The sequence below is a fragment of the Nipponia nippon genome, unplaced genomic scaffold, assembly GCF_047370975.1.
Source record: "Nipponia nippon isolate SJK-2023a ecotype South Korea unplaced genomic scaffold, ASM4737097v1 scaffold_8, whole genome shotgun sequence".
NCBI lineage: Eukaryota > Metazoa > Chordata > Aves > Pelecaniformes > Threskiornithidae > Nipponia > Nipponia nippon.
This window is the reverse complement of record NW_028262402.1, coordinates 21,364,571-21,376,626: the sequence shown is the minus strand read 5'-3', so window position 1 is coordinate 21,376,626 and position 12,056 is coordinate 21,364,571. Positions and strand designations below refer to the sequence as shown.

Sequence of the window (12,056 nt, the reverse complement as noted above, 5' to 3'; positions counted from 1 at the left end):
ACTGCTTTTGCACCTACTGCTTTGATTTATTAATCTGCTTTTCTTGTGCAGAATTACTTAGAAATGTCAATATAACCTATGAGTTTTAGAAAGGATCAAGTGACAAAACAGAACAAGTGAAATGAATGTTTCACTTTGTCTTGCATAAGCTATTGTATTTTCAGCTTTAGAGCACCAGGACCTAGATGTACTTGGAAGCAGACTTAAGCAAGGTGCCAGCAACCAAACCCATTTATTTAAACACTGACCTAGCAAGCTTTCAGCTATGGCAATGAATATTGCAGTGCTTTTTAGGAAAATCATGTGGAACTTGATGGGCTCAGTTAGTTTTTTGCTATATCTGGGCGAAATATTGTGGCTTCAAAGCATTTTCCTGTTTAGTTTCAATGATATGCTAATCCAAAAGAGAAAGAGGAAAAAATATTACAGTTAATTGGTCTCTATGAGTCAGGAAAGCCAGAATATTAGTCTAAGTCCTCTATAAATTAACACTGCTATACTAAGGAGTTATTCTCGGAGTCAAGCAATCTTTTAGATTTGTGTATTTCTAATTAAAATCTCTAATTCACAATTTCTACTTCCAGCTATAAATTGATCTAGGATTTCCAAGGCAAGTTAGGCTCTTTTTAGAATGCCTTCATTCACTACCAGCTGTGATTCAATTCATATTTTCCCATGGATTCTCAGTCCAGTGTCCCAGTGAGTAAGATAACAGTCACTCACATGTAACCATCCCACAGGTGATGAGCAGGCTACAATAGAACTCACACCGTCAGCCAGCAGCTATTGTTAAGGCTGGCCCATCAGATCATCATTGGGAATGATCAGACCTTGGAAATATGTGATGAAATAGTTTCACTGGTTCTCCAGGGACTGGTTTTGTTCAGGGGTTCTAGAATGTGCTGGTCAAAATATTGGCATGCACTCAAAGGCAAGACAGCGTTATTCTTCTGGAGAATCCTAGGGCATGACCGCTAAAAAGACATTTTCTGTGGGGTCAAAGAACATTCCTAAAAATCAGACTTCTTGCTTTTGGAAAGGTAGCTGGTCCAAAGTGAAAGTCTGTTTTTTAAAAAAATCTTTCAAGACAGATTTCCAAGACCTTAGTTATCAGTCACAAAGCTAAACACTAAGTTCTCTTTTCTGCCCTGTGGTTTTGCTGGACTTTGTTTAATCACATTAAGCTGTTGTAGAGAAAAACAAATTGATATCCCATTCTCATGTTTTTTCCTGTTGCCTTCCTTGGTATCTTGGGTTCACTACACACAATAAGGACAATATTTTGGAAACCCTCTTTCATATTTAATCACTAAGAAAATGCTCAGTTTTAATAATAATTTAATACTTTGAGAACCAGATGAGCTTCATATAGGCCACTTTTCTCAAGTACAAATAAAAACTAGCCAAATGGCTGGTCTTGAACTCTGAGACCAGGATTTGCAGGAAAGATTACTTCCATACCAGTTGCAGCTGACTGCATGTTTTACAAACCTTTGCCCAGTATCTACCGTATAAGCAATATTTATGAAGAACAGAATAATGACAAAACTTAAAAAGCAACACCAGTGTGCAAAATAACTGAAAAGAGGCAGTTTTGCACCTTTGAAAACAGGCAAAGAACAGATAAAACCTGAGTTCAGAGGTGTGGGAGGAGAGGCAAATCTCTTACCTGGGTAGCTTTTTGGCAGGAATGTTCAGCTCTGTTTTTGCACGTTGGAATGAATGAAAGTCTTCAGTCAGGCATTGCCCTAGTTGCGTAAAGGATAATTATTAGCCAAATATTCCTCAGGGGAAGAATGGATAGTTATGAAATATTGAGCTTGCTGCTTGGTAGTGTGTTGTCACTTGTACTGTTCTGAAAACTTGGAGATATATGCAGCACTTGCTGAGGATATGAGTTTAAATAATGCATAAGATTATTAATTAACTAACGCTGATCTAAAAATTATGCTGAGTTCAGGCTAGCACCTCTCTGACCTTTGAAGCTGCTTCTCATCTGAGATTTGATCTGGTTTATGCATCCTCATATAGCATTAGCTTTTGACTTTACATATTCAAGGTGTAAGAATAGAACTACAGTCTTGCCTGAGATGTGTGCATTTTGCAGGCTGGAATAAATACTGTTCCGCTCAGCGCATAGGATGGGACTGCTGGAGGTCAGAGTTCTATTCCTACATGTCAGCGCATTCAGGTCACAAGATCTCTGTTGCTTCTGTGGAAACCAAAGACTGTAAAATGCAGGCAGATCAGCAGGACAAAGACTAATTTTCTGTTCATTCTTTGTGAGGTATATAAATGACCACGTCCTTTCTCTGTTACCTTAGCTCTTTGAATAAATGCAGACCTATCCAAATGACAAATAATCATCCATCTCCTCTTCTTGACAAAGCTGGTAGGTAATGTTTAAGGGTTACTAAACAGTGTAGATTAACAGATTGGGCACAAGGCAGGGACTTACAGGAACTGCATTCAGTTGGCCTACAAGCTAAAGGATGAGGAGATGTGTATGTTTCTCAGCCAAGCAGGAACACGAACACGCGTGCAATAACAATCTGAGATGGGAGGTGCGAGGCCTGAAAAAGGCTGTGTTGCTGGATAGACAAAGGTGGTTCCTCCTTCCCTGCCGGCATGAGTGCTTGCAGGGGGGTGCAGCACACAAGCATGTCTACAGAGGACCGGGTTCCAACAGTGTCTTTTATCCCAGTGCAAAAAGTTGTTTGCTGCTCTTTAAAAATAAAAATAAAACATGAAAATTATGGAAATGAAAATTCAAAACACCAACATGAGGGTGGAACAGAAAGAGAAGCATATCTCACCTCTGTGATGCTAAACTAGTCATAGATTCTTAAAAGCTGTTACCAAGAACTCAAACTTGGTGACAGTAGTTGTGACATTCTAATCCCAAAAGCTAAAGAAGGTCATTTAAGTCTTAGTAAAATCATCTTTTTTGCCCCTTTCCTGTAGAAAGTCTTGTCAAGCATTCCTGTCTCTTTGCCATTCCCAAGGTAGCTCTTAGAATAAAAGGGAAGCAGTAGTGCACTTAATCTACATAATGAATTTTGCACACTGGTGGCAGTAAGATAGCATGTCTCTTTGGTCTTGTACACCAAAGAATAGAAGATGGCTTTATTGCTTCTGTTAATTTCTTTTCAGGCCTGTGGTATTTCTTTCTTGAAGATAAAGTGACTTAAACTCAGTCTCTCAAATTTGTCATTTCATCCATTTTACTACCTAATTCTTAGAACCAAGAGTCATCTTCTCTAATGACCTCTTAGAATGTGCATGCTATCTGCTTCAGGACTAAAGTAAGCTTGCCTACTCTGTTCTCCTTTACAACATGTTTCCAATATTTGGAAACTCTGCAACCTGTAGTATTTGCAATCCTGGAATTTGCAGAATAATTGGGTTTTGCCCCACTTAATGTTTTTTTGAAAGAGACCTCTCTGCATTTCTCTGCAACAGCACTTTTCCCAATATCAGGCTCCTAAGAGTAATACAGGATGTTCAGGTTATCACTAAACCCCTACCATATAGAGTGGGTTGTAACTTTGTTTTCCCTCAACCTAGCCTGAAAATAGCACTTCTTGGAATTTTAAAAGAAAGAAATTTCAAATTATAATTTTGAAATATGTGAACACTATTTAGACATAGTACCATTCAAGTAAAGCTAAATATCTATGGGCAGAACAATTCCATGTGAGGAAAAAAGTGACAAAATGAAGGAGTCTCTTATTCTGTCTCTAGGAGTTGTGAAAATAATCTACTTTTGAAGAAACTACATTTTATGATGAACAAGCTTTACTTAAGGTATGGAAGTACTGACAGCAGAAGGTTCATCACTGCTTTAATTATGGAGGTGCTAGTTCACACTCTGTAGTATGAAGCCATTCATCAAGGCTTCAGCCCAACAAAAATTTCTGAATGGGCAACTCCAGGCGTCCTGGTTGAGTTCCACTGACACTAACAAAGCAGGACTAAGTTCTTAAAGGACTGCCTTTCTGTGTCAAATGCTCACTTGTGTATTTAAGAAACAATAGTAATTGGCCAAAATAACCAAAAGACGTGCTACAGTGAAACACCTATCTTTAAGAATAGAAACTATATTTAAAAAAAAAAAAGATGACCATTGACAAGTAATTGAGAGTGTTCAAATGATTTTCCTTTGTGTGACTTACTATTTATCCTTACAAACTGATGCCTAACATTAAATGGATTAAGAACTGCAAAAGGTTAAAAGCAAAATCTACCTGAGGGTATGTATGAAATAAATGCTATAAAGAGATGAAATACATTTGGCTTTGTTGACACATTTACTTGAGGATTTCAGAAGATTTCAGGACAATTCGCGGCATTACTACGTACAATTCATATCTGGTAACCTAATTATATACTTAAAAAAATAATGCTAAATTAGTCATACAGGGAAGGTTAAAAGTGTTTATTTACTGGGCTACAATCAATAACATCAAATCTTCAAAAGTACATAGTGCAAATGTAATAGCCTTGTTCTTCCTTCTGTGCAAGTATTTGAAGTTCAGCAAATTATAAAAAACACTTAAGCCTAATGTCTGCATTATTTAAAATGCCCTCAAGCCTCAATTAGTCTACAGTTTACCTTTATACCCTAGTGACGAAGTGATGTGCCTAAAAAGCACACATTTGGTTGCTATTTAATAGGAAAGATGTGAGCACTAAAAATAAGCATCCACTCTTTTAAAAGCCCCTATGTGCTATGCCTAACGTCCTTCTCTAGCTGTGGCAAGTGTCCAGTGCAGCTGAAAATGATGTGTATATGGGAGGGGAGAGACATGTTATTGATTAGCTTTAAAAAAAAAAAAAAGTCTTCTGTAGTCCCTGCTGCAGGAGAAGCTCAGATCTGCAAAGTTCAGTGCAAATGTATATATTCAAAACTGAGTAAGATTGTCCTTTACTATGCATCCCTCCTTCTGTTTCCCACTGCAAACGTAGAACCAATTGATCAGCACTTACCAAAGGCACAAAGTAGCTGCAGTAGCTCCACAACAGATTTCTTATCAGCACACAGTAGCACAGTTCCTCAGGAGCACAGCTTTCTACAAGAGTAGATTAGAAATTCTGTTGTGATATAGTTAGGGTCTGTCCAATGATATTACTCCAATGGTGTTTACAGTGAGATAACATAAATAAGTAGTAGCACTGGAAAAAATCTTTGTCCTGCAGAGCATAATCACAAGTAGAAGATAAGCTTAAAATCATTACATTACAGGGGCTGGTAATCTCTGCCTTCTTACTCATATCTGCTATTCTGTTTTAATAGAGCCAGTTGCAGTACATGGAGATAAAATAGAAATGCAGTCTTGACTTAGCTTTAACAGTTTCAGGGGGTTTGTATACTTGCTTCAATTAGACAAAAAAATAGTGTGTTAAGTGGGATTAGGATAGGCAGTGTGTGGAACTGTCCTTACAGTGTTGAGCTGTCCATGGTCATTAATGGAGTTGTGTCCTTTGAAAAAGGATTTTTATTAAAATACACCATGGAGGGGGCTTGGCTAATAAATCTTATGTCTAGGAAGACTTTGCATACCTTCTGCTGCCATTGAGTGTAAAATGTCTGAGCTTGTCTGCCTCGTAAACAAAACTGTCTGTTGTTTCATCCCTAAACAGCCAGAACTGTGGAACCAAAGCCTGCTTATTGATTGGTTTAGAATGAATGTTACTACTGATATTTGTAAATCTTAGAGGCAAATTTACTGTAGCAAGGATAGTCTCTCAGGAATACTGAAGCTTCTTCTTCCATTCTTTGCATTCATGTGTAATCTTATCTGGATATTCAAAACCCATGTCTGTTTGCAAAGAAAACAGGATTTCTTACTGCCTTGTGAGGTAAATATTCATGTTTCATACGCACAGAATGTAGTGCACTTTTATACTGAAAAGGGAGGTATTTTTCATATTAGTGGAAGTTGTTTGGGATGGGGGACGAAAGAAGAAAAACGGGTTATACATGAACATGAAGACCATGGAGTGGAAGAGCTATCACTGCGGTATTTAATAATACATCACTAGCCCAAATTGTAATGCCAAAACCAGGTTCAGAATAGAATTATCAGCTCTCAGTTTGGAGAGATGTGTAGGTTTGCATCTTATTGAAAACGGTCTATAAAGGCAATCGGTTAGTATTACCTCCTTAATTGTAAGAGGTTTTGCTATATTTCACATTCAAGAGCCAAGAGCAGACACTGTGATGCCATTTAAAGAGCTGTTCTTTCCAGATTGGGTTATAGTGCTCATTTGTCAGTTCTGAAGTATTCAGAAACCACTCATCACAAAAATTCTGCAAGACATTGGACAACATTTTCATTGTGCCTGTTCCCTATCATAAGTTATTAAACATCAATAAATTAGGAAATTAACTCAGTGAAGACCTCTTCTATTTTTCATTTTGCAAATAAGTGGTATATTCAAGTTAGACATACAGTTGCCTGTGGGCAGGTAAGAATTGGTATAGAAAGACACACCTGAAAGTACATCTGCCATGCAAATAGATCCAGGAGCAGCTGGACTTTGTCAGATACCATTTGCCACCTGTACTTTAGACATTAGAGAAGTACATCAGCTGAGAAGTCTAGCTGCAGATCTTCATACCTTCAGTATTTAGCTCCATGTTTTTCTTTTCTTAGACTGTTTGTTAGTTGTCTCATTACATGCTCCTCAATACAGATCTCACCAAGTGGAAAGAAGTTTTGAGAACCATAAGATAGAAAAAGTTAAACACCTGATAAAAGTAGCACACTGTGCATTAATGCAAAATTTCAGGTCCAGTTACAGCATGTGAGTGGAACTTACGAGCAACCTGAGCACTTGCAAGATGTACAGAGCAGACTAAGTAGGGCATTGTTGAATGTGGTTCTAGTTGCACATTTGGCAGCAGGGAGGGCAATCATTCCAACTCCTTGTTGTGATATTACACAACAGTAAATAAGCTGTGTCCTGTGCTATAGTTGGATTCACATACTTTTGGATTATATTTCCACATACAGCTAACAGGCAAAAGAACAGAGGGAGCATAGGCAGAAAGTAAAGATGTGAAAATGAAGGAGTGACAATAACAGTACTGTGAAATGAAACCAGTAAGTCAAATATGTACTGTGGAGACTCATTACTGAAGGTGCAGTATTAAGCTGGGTGCTTGAATTAGAATGCTGCATGCATACAGAGAACTGCTGCTTCTTTGAAAGAAAAGTCTGGTGACAGCTCTCCCAGGCAGTGCCAAAAGGAGTTATGTGCTTGAAGCAAGCTAGTTTAGCACTTGGTCATCATTCCTCTTCCTTGTGCATCTGAAAAGTCACCCTTTAATCTTCATTATGGATTTAGTCTCCCTATCCCCTTTTCCCAAAATTTTTGTTTATATTTGACATTATTTGGAGTTCCATCATCAAGGATAGCATAAAACCACAATGAACATTTTACCTGTAGCCATGTGCTACGCAGGAGGAAATCACTACCATACATCAAACTTCATCAGAAAGAAAGGTGTCCTCTAGCAGCTCATACACAGTGACTGAGCCTACCTTTCAGTCACTGACTAAGCCTTTACATTTGTAGTAAAGAATCAGTCAAAAAGCATTTCCTACTACTGAATTCACCTTATCGTCATTTGATTACTTCCCTTCCTAAATGAATGTAGACACAACAGATCTCAACAAGGGATCACAAGATCTCACAACAGTCTAAATTATCCATGCCTAGATTATCTGATTGGATATGTTTGCACGTCTGGAGAGGCCAGATACTAAAATACCTTACATCTTTGCCTAAATTGCTATGCTTCCGTAGCCTGTTTCCCCTTTTACATCTTGAATTTGTTTTGAAAGGGGGAAGGGGGGGGGGGGGGAGGAGACACAACAGTCTAACAATATTTTCCTAGCAAGCTAACTCACCTCGGCACAGGAAGCTGTTGATGCTTTGTCTGCCTCTCTCTCTCTTCCCCCCACACACAGCACGCTCATTGCTGAAAGAAGGACTGAGACTGTGCTCACAAAAGCAGGCTGAGTAAGAAATGGAAAATCATAGGCTGTGATTAGCATCAGCTTGAAAGCATTCATTGTTTGCTTGCACTTCTGTGCATGTGAGTTTTAGCCAGATCACAACAATGATTTTGTGAGCTGCTTTGCAAGGTAAAGGTGAAATAATGCTGATTTCAAAGAGGAAAGAAGCTAATTAAGATGCCATATAAATCAAAGTCAATTCTATTTTTAGGTACTTAAAAAAATAAAAAGATTCAGCTGAATGCACAGCCTCCCAGCTGGCTTGTAGAAGAGGCAGTGATTTCCAATAAATAACAGATCGTTTATTTTGCATTTTTGAAGCCAGTTTGTTCCTAAACCACAAAGATTCATACTCGGCCTTCTTTTTGTGCATGTATCATGCTGGTTGGTTGTGTGGATGGATTAACTGTGACAAGCTGTGACATCAGCAAGGGCTGGATGCTGCCTGGCTGTGTCGTTTTGTGATGCATCCTCCCATTATTGCTGGGCTGACTCATTCACGCTATAGGGTGAGTGAATTATGCGTAGTATGGGCCCAGCATGGACCGAATTCTTTGGCATTGTGCCTCTGTCCCCGCTTACACAAATGATAGATCTGAGAACTAAATGCAGAGAAGTATTAATGCTAATAAATAAACCTGAAAGTGATAAAATATGCTGGCTCTTTAGCGTGGGTGCAGTAGTCTTTGGCCTTGCAACTTTGAAAAAGCCTCTGAATGAGGTTTTTGGTCTGCAAAGCATGTGTGAAAAGCACAGGCTGTGTTTTGCCTGGGGACTGCCAGGGAAAAAGAACGAGTATTCATGAACCTGCAAAAGATCAAGTGATTGTGGTTATTTTGGGATATGGGGATTTCTTGGAAGGGAGCTGATCGCTTCCTATGATCATACCTGTAATGATCATAGGAAGTGAGAGTAAGTGGAGCAAGAACATGGTAGAAGCAGCTCTGGTGTGAATGAGTACTGTATTGTCAGTTTCCACTGAAATCAGAAGCAGGAAGAATTGTTTATTAATCCAGGAGCCTGCTGATTTCATAGTTATTCATTAATGATCTTGTGCTTAAACCTGAAGTACCTATCTAGTAGGGTTTTTTTGGTTGACATTGAGGAAACCTGGAGCAATAACTGCTGAAAAGGCAGCCTCTGGAAAGGTGAATGCTCATGAGGGCTATTCTACCCTCCATATACTCTGAGCTATCATTTCCATAGTGCTTACAGTCCCTTAGGACCTTCTTTTAAGGTCTGGAGATTTTTAAAGTACTCAGCAGAACAAGAAGCTCATGTGGTTGGTGGTTTTAGGAGCAAACAAGGTCTTTGTAATAGCCTGAACTTCAAACTGGCTTCATTTCTTTCCTCATAGCCACAAAAGTAAGTAAAAAACAAGAAGGCAGGATCCTTTTGTGTTGTAAGAGGGACTTGGACAGCAACAAGTTGCCCTCTTGGAAAAGCTAAACTTGCTGACTTTCCCTATCCAGAGCTTTTGACCTTCATCCTGAAGATGCTGCGCTCACAGCTTATGTGCTTCACTGTCACTTCAACAGCCTGCTCTCCTGGCTAAAGAAATAAGACAGTTCTGAAGACAGTTCCTTCTGGAGGACCTGGTAGCAGCAGAAGTTTGAACTGGCATAGTTTATTGGTATTTGTCCCTACATCTTTCCGGTGAACATCTTGGCTTTAGACACTGAGCTCCTCTCCAGGTTAGATGGGCACTTGTCTCTGTTCTGGAGTTTTGTCGTCCCTAAAGTGGCATCATGGACTCTAGAATGCTGGTAAGCAACTCCTTGGGACACTGTGTCTAAGGATGCTCCTGATAATACTCACCTACTGCAACAACTGTTCAATCTTTATTTACTCTTGAGAGGGGAAATTTAATTATTATGCATATTTACATTCATCAGAACAACAGTGACTGTGTTACCATTGGTCCACATCCTGGCACCATGGCCAAGGCAGTGTATGGTTGCAGGAACCAGCTTACAAGGCCAGACAAAGATGGTCTGGCACACAGCTAAGCATCTCTATCAATCAAATGAATAGTGGTATGTAATATGATCATTATGTCAGCAGACACCATAGCAGGGTAGTATCTTAGACTACACTTTCACTTCTCCTTAGGACTGTGACACAGAAAACCTCCCACACAGCAGGAGTGGAGTGAGCTCCCTCATGGAGTGCACCTTTCAAGTCTGAGGTTGGCCAATACCCTGCTGAAAAATTTTGTTTACTGTTAAGATGTCATTTGCACCTCTCCTCTGCCAGCGCCTTATGCCAGTTTTCTGTCTGTATTTCTTGGGTGCATTTGGCACTAGGTGATCAATCTTTCCCAGCAGAAGTTCCCAGTGAGGATGTAAGCAGGCCTTGGGAGTGGTGTTAGCCAGCCACCATGGCCAATCTATGAGAAGAGAGGCTGTTCTCAGACATTGGTGAAAGCAAGCGAGATTATGTTAGCTTCTGATGTGTGTGGTAACTGTGTCTACCAGAAATGCAAAGGCAGGCCACACCAGCTGAGTGAGAATGTCAGGATGAGAATGGCACTACTCCAGTATATAGATATTTCCTGATCATATCAGTCCTAGGCCAGGCAAAGCTCTCTTCAGCAGAGTAGCTCTGTTGATGGTTACCCTACATGTTACCTTTGAGTTCCTAAAGGGGCTGTGACCTACTGACAGGGGTCAGCCGCAAGGCTTCCTATCCCAGGAAATTTTGTTCAATACATTAAAATAAAGTTTGATAAAGTTAACTTGATGTATTATCAGAGATTCAATACTTGACTGAAGATTACCTGGAATTGAAACACTCCCTGCCTGTGTTTTTCTTGCTCACTTCTCTGTAGATAAGATATTTGGTCCAATGTCTGTGTGTGCACTTGCTTTCCGGGGTGTCCAACTGTATCCCTGGACAGGATCAACCCAGGGCAGAAGAGAAGCAGCAGATGCTGGGCACAGGAGGGAAGCTGTAGCTGTAGGCTAAGGAGCAGTATCCACAGCTGTGCTAACTGGAGCAGATCTGACTGTGATGCAACATGTTGACAGCCAAAGCTAGCTTACCCCTGCTCTCCCAAGAGATTAAATTTGTGAATGGGAGTAGGCTGAAAGTGGCATGGATAAGAAGCATAACATAATTCTCTTACAACACTTTGGCAAGCTGTCCAGTAGCTGCCTATGCACCTGAAAACAATTTCCGTCCATACTAGAAAAACCTTACTGCACCAGCAGGTTCTAGGTCAGATATACAGAGCTGTTTTGAACAACTTTGACAATATGTCAAATGACTTTATCCTGGGTCAAGGATTTACCTTCTCACATGCCTGTAACAGTTTTGATCTGGTCTTCAGTGTCCTAAAATTATATTTATAGCACTCCTGGTAACAGCCTGACGGTTGAGCCAATCTTCCCCATGCAGAATGTTTGTAAATAATACCAGCTTGTGAGGTTCCTGCTGTGCATCACACACGGCAGCCAGCATGGCTTCCAGACAGTGCATGGCATGCAACCATGCAAGCCAAATTCTAGTGATCCTGTATAGGTTATAAAAAAAAGCATCAGTTTCACATCAGAAAAGTAGTATGGGTAATGATAAGATCACGATCTGAGAATGCGGCAATCCTATCAGTCAAGTAATCATTTTATTAATAGGAGCATACTGCCTAATCCATTCGCAAGCAAGAAAAGATTCTCATAACGTGACAGATCAGCCAAACAATGTACAAAGTACCTCTACACCTACACACATAACACAAGATCTCATGTACTGTCACTTCAGTCATGGCTAGCAATCACATTCTCTTTTAAATGTTTTATTTAATTGATACAAGAGGAAAAATGTAGATGTGCTGGGATCTTAAGTGTACATGCATCAGATAGGCAGCCTTATTTACCCATATGTTTTCACATAGTACTGTGTAGACCTTAGACTGGAGTCGGGAAGACAGTAGTTCCTTGCTATTATCTAAATGGCGTTATTAAGTTTTTACGAGACAGTAGAGTTAATCATTCTTATGCTCACTGACTGTAAGTGCGCATGTAAGCACAT

General features: G+C 39.7%; 2 protein-coding genes across 30 annotated transcripts in view; one reads left to right on the top strand and one right to left on the bottom strand.

The window, feature by feature from the left end:
* IDUA (alpha-L-iduronidase) overlaps nucleotides 1–12,056 on the top strand; it is a 48,335-nt gene that overhangs the window by 19,013 nt on the left and 17,266 nt on the right. For 3 of the 7 annotated variants that reach the window (XM_087741852.1, XM_087741853.1, XM_087741854.1), the window contains one exon: nucleotides 9,500–9,793. The exons of 3 other annotated variants lie outside the window; for them this stretch is intronic. The gene's annotated coding sequence lies outside the window, so the exon portion shown is untranslated. The remainder of the gene's footprint in view (nucleotides 1–9,499; nucleotides 9,794–12,056) is intronic. One more of the 7 variants, XM_087741855.1, reaches the window with a different exon arrangement.
* Nucleotides 1–12,056, bottom strand: part of SLC26A1 (solute carrier family 26 member 1) — a 38,007-nt gene that overhangs the window by 12,227 nt on the left and 13,724 nt on the right. For 13 of the 23 annotated variants that reach the window (XM_087741837.1, XM_087741833.1, XM_087741836.1 and 10 more), the window contains 3 exons: nucleotides 4,990–5,072; nucleotides 2,086–2,212; nucleotides 1,670–1,748 (listed from right to left, as the gene is read on the bottom strand). Coding sequence is in view for 7 of the 23 variants with exons in the window: in XM_087741844.1 (XP_087597970.1) it covers nucleotides 1,670–1,748; nucleotides 2,086–2,212; nucleotides 4,990–5,072 (289 nt within the window). In the remaining 16 variants the exon portion in view is untranslated. Of the gene's footprint in view, nucleotides 1–1,669; nucleotides 1,891–2,085; nucleotides 2,229–4,989; nucleotides 5,095–6,497; nucleotides 6,565–7,919; nucleotides 7,966–11,319; nucleotides 11,498–12,056 lie in introns of those variants that run through there. The other 10 variants (XM_087741829.1, XM_087741843.1, XM_087741835.1 and 7 more) reach the window with 8 other exon arrangements.